Here is a 4276-nt window from a genome sequence, read left to right as displayed (position 1 = left end):
GAGAGAGAGAGAGAGAGAGAGAGAGAGAGAGAGAGAGAGAGAGAGACTGACTATAAGTATAAAAAATGTTTCCTGAAGGTACCTTAAAGTGAGAATAAAGAGGCCTTTATTTGGTAGAATACTAAGAGCGGTTTTGAATTTGTGTAAACCTGAGTTTGGGTTTGGGGCTACATCTTACTTAAATTAGGTAGGATGCAGTTTGTGGAGTGTTTCTGCCCATGCTGTACTCAGCCAAGCATTGTTTAGTATCAGATCTCCACAGTCAATGTGTCTCTTCCTCTTCCTTTCCCTCACTCCAACCCCATTATGTCAAGCGCAGGCAGGCTGTACCTCAGCCTCCGCTGCCTCTCCTGTTGCTTTTTTTTTCTTTGTTACCTTTGCCTCCTGAGTAGCTGGAATTTCACCCGTGTCAGTAGGATATGCTTGTGCTTTGGTTTCTTGTCCTTGACATATTTGAAGAATTTGGGTAATTACATTCTACATTGCCTTCTAATCTGGGTTGGTGTGCTTTATGATTAGAATTAATTACATCTTTATATAAGTAGATATGATCTTATTTTCAGTGCTATGCCCCACACACAGAATCCTGCATATGTTGGGCAAATGTTCTGCTACTGAACTATAGCTTCAACTAGATGGTAGTTTGGTTTTTTTGGTTTGTTTGTTTGTTTTTGTTTTTATTTTTGAGACAGGGTTTCTCTGTAGCCCTGGCTGTCCTGGAACTCACTCTGTAGACCAGGCTGGCCTCGAAATCAGAAATCCGCCTGCCTCTGCCTCCCAAGTGCTGGGATTAAAGGCGTGCACCACCACCGCCCTGCGGTAATCTGTTTTTAATGCATCAAATTATTACTTGAAGTAATAGGGTCTAAATTAATTAAGATATAGAGTATAATTCTTTGTAGATTGCTATCAAGAAGTGGTAATTTTTATTGTATATTGTACATAAACTATAAAATTACTTTTTAAAATTTGAGGTGGATATAGGGTTCTGTGCCTGCAATCCCAGTGCTAAGGCCAGATAAGGCAGAGGATTACAAATTAGAAGCCAAAGTTGGTGAAAAGGCTCTGCTCTAAAGGCCCTTGCCACCAAGCCTGACAGCCTGAGGTGGCTTCTGGGTCTCACATGATGTGATGGAGGAATGCATTTACCCCTGCAGATGATCCTCCACACGAGTGCTGTAGGGGGATATGCATGTCCACATAGCACAATAAATAAAATAATTAAAAACACAAGATAGCATTGTGTGGTGGTGCGTGCCTTTAATTCTAGCACATAGGAGACAGAGGCAGGTGGACTACACCAGGACTTAAAGGTTACATTGACAGAAACCCCATCTCAACAAACAAACAAAAAAGGATATAAATTTACATCGAACATTATAGGAAACCCATGGCTTCTGTTTAAGATGATATGCAAGCAATACACCTACATAATTTTTTGTTTTTCTGTTTTGTTTTTAGAGACAGTATCAACTTTTTAGAGAAGAGTGCTCTTAAACTTACTAACATCTTTCTGCCTTTGCCCCCTGAGTGCTCTATTACTGGTATAAGTCACCATGCCCGTCTATAAGGATGCTTTAAAAAATCAAATAGGCGTTCAGTAGATAAAGGCCATTGCTGCCCAGTCTAATGACCTTAGCTGGTTTCTAGGACCCACATGATAGATGGAGAGAGCTGAGTAGCAGACTGCCTTCTAACTTCTGTGTGTGCATGTGTGTGCACATGTGTGTGTGTACATGTGTGTGCACGTGTGTGTGCGCACGTGTGCGCGCATGTGTACATGTGTGTACACATGTGTGTGCACATGTGTGCATGTGCGTGTGTACATGTGTGTGTGTACATGTGCGTGCACACACACACAGAGTAGATAACTGTGATTTTAAAGCATTTAAAATAATAAAAAAGTAGGCCAAATGGATGTGATAGCTGATGTAGGAGGACTGCTGTGAGTTCCGAGGTGGTCTGCTATTGAATCTAATAATGGGTTTCTGGCTGCCTGGGTTACAAAGACCTTGTCTTAACCTCTGCCCCAGACAAAACAGAAGCCTAACACAAAACCAAAAACATAGCCCTACTTCAATAACTTATCCAAAGATTTCTGGAAAACAAGTCTAGGAAAAAGAAAGGGGTGGGGGGCTCGCTCACTAGAGAATCTTCCAGCATAGTTTTCATAAAAATTAAAAATTATATATGTATGTGATTGCTTTACCTGTATGTGTATTTATGCACTACTCATAAGTGCATAAGTGCCCTTGGTGGCCAGAAGAGGGCATTGGAGTCCCTGGAACTAGAATTACAAACTGTTGGGGGAGGGTGCACTAATGTTAAAGTTGGAATTATTAGTTGACCTTGCTTTTTCCTCTTTTTTCCCTAAGCTGTACAGACCTCTTGACACTTCTTGAGCTCAGCCTGGTAACTTCCCTATTATACTCTTATATTTGCTGCTTTGTTTATTGAATAATTGAATTGTTTATTGAATAAAGTAATCTTTTTATAAGGTTGATAGAGAGTATTTTATAAAGGTAACAAGTTAACATTTTGATCGAGACTTATTGATGTATAGCATCACTGTTGCAATATTGTGCTTATTAACAGCTGCTGAATATATCAGCCGTGCTTCCAGAAGTTGACTAGTCTGTACTCTGTTCAGAATTAAAATAGATGATTCACAGAGATATGGAAAGACTGTTTGTCAAAGTCATAATTCTTAAAAGGCTAAGGCTTTCAATAGCTCAGTAGTTGCTATTTCCATGAGTAAGACAAGGAATAATGCCTCTATCACTAGAAATGAAAAAATGAACTATCAGAATGAAAACAGACTAGGGACTGATATGGTGCTTAGCTTGCATGAGGCCACTGATAGTTAATGTGCTGAAAATCTTCAGACATGTTTGTTTATGCAGATGCTTTTAAAACATTCATATTTTATGATATTTTTATAGGGTCAAGGAATAAAATGTCCTTATAAGTTGTGTGTAAATATAGGCAATGGACATTTATCAAGGAATTTTTAAGCTTAAGTGTTGCTGCCTTGGGCTCGGAGGCATAGCTCTCTGGTTGGGTATTTGACTAGTCTTTGGTTTAATCCCTAGCATTGCAAAACAAAATCACATTCTTTATAGAGGCAACATTTGCTCTTATTTGCTCAGAAGTCTTTAGTTCTTCATACTCCTTATCAGAAAGATATACACACAGCTCCTGGCTTTGTTTTTGTTTTTGTTTTTGTTTTGGGTTTTTGAGACAGGGTTTCTCTGTATAGCCCTGGCTGTCCTGGTAATCATTCTGTAGATCAGGTTGGCCTCGAACTCAGAAATCCGCCTGCCTCTGCCTCCCAGGTGCTGGGATTAAAGGCATGCGCCACAACTGCCTGGCTAGTTCCTGGCTTTGTTAATTATTTGCATTCTTGGACTCTGTGATTAAAAAAATTATTTTTTAGTTTTCAAATAAGGTGATGTGTTTGTGTCTGTGTGTGTGTGTGTGTGTGTTTTGTCTGTCTGTCTGGGTCTGTCTGCGTGCCTGTATGTGGATATGCACATGTTGAGTGTGAGTTGGCAACCTTGGAGGGTGGCCAGAGGTGGATGTCCAAACCTGTGATTACAGCTCAAGTTGTGAGCTGTCTGATGCGATTGAGAGCTCTGGTCTTTTTGAAAGAACAGCAGTGTTCTTTAACTGCTGACACACCTCCAGCCCCTCTGTATTATGACATTTTGACATTACCCTATGAAGTATTTTCTCTTTGAAAACTCTCAAATCATGTGTCCCCCCAGTATATACCTTTAAAAGTGTATTTTTTTTACTTATTAACTTTTATTGCATTATGATGAGAAAAGTTACATGATTTCAATTTTTCTGAATTTGTTAACATTTAAAAACATTTTATGTAAATAGAATTAAATCACATTCCTGTTTCCCTTTTGTACCCCAACTTCTCCCAGAGACCCCCTCTTCAATACCTACAATATCTTTTTTTGTCATTCCTTAAAATTTATAAAATATTATAACAATAAAAAGGAGTACTGTAAAAGTTGTTTGATATAAAACAACAATCAATTTAACAGTGTTATGTAGGTGCTTGTCTACAGCAATACTGAAAAATACATTTTTCTCAGTATAAATTTCAAATAACTCCAAACATATTAACTGTATATTTCAAAATAATACATCACTACTAGTACTTTCTTAAATGAACATAAAATATATGAAGTCTTTTTGTTTGTTTTGTATTTAGTACAGTTTAAAGTCTTGGCTCTTTCTGTGGTACAAGCCCAAAATAAGA

The 4276-nt window shown here is 38.3% G+C and overlaps 1 protein-coding gene across 1 annotated transcript in view; it reads left to right on the top strand.

Annotated features, from left to right (window-relative positions):
• Positions 1–4276, top strand: part of Ubap2 (ubiquitin associated protein 2) — an 88059-nt gene that overhangs the window by 24927 nt on the left and 58856 nt on the right. Inside the window, exon 3 of the mRNA XM_031376734.1 lies at positions 2376–2412. Within this exon, the coding sequence (XP_031232594.1) occupies positions 2376–2412 (37 nt within the window). The remainder of the gene's footprint in view (positions 1–2375; positions 2413–4276) is intronic.

Source organism: Mastomys coucha, unplaced genomic scaffold (assembly GCF_008632895.1).
Source record: "Mastomys coucha isolate ucsf_1 unplaced genomic scaffold, UCSF_Mcou_1 pScaffold18, whole genome shotgun sequence".
NCBI classification, from domain to species: domain Eukaryota; kingdom Metazoa; phylum Chordata; class Mammalia; order Rodentia; family Muridae; genus Mastomys; species Mastomys coucha.
Note: the sequence above shows the minus strand (reverse complement) of the source record. Positions and strands in the feature narration are given on the sequence as shown.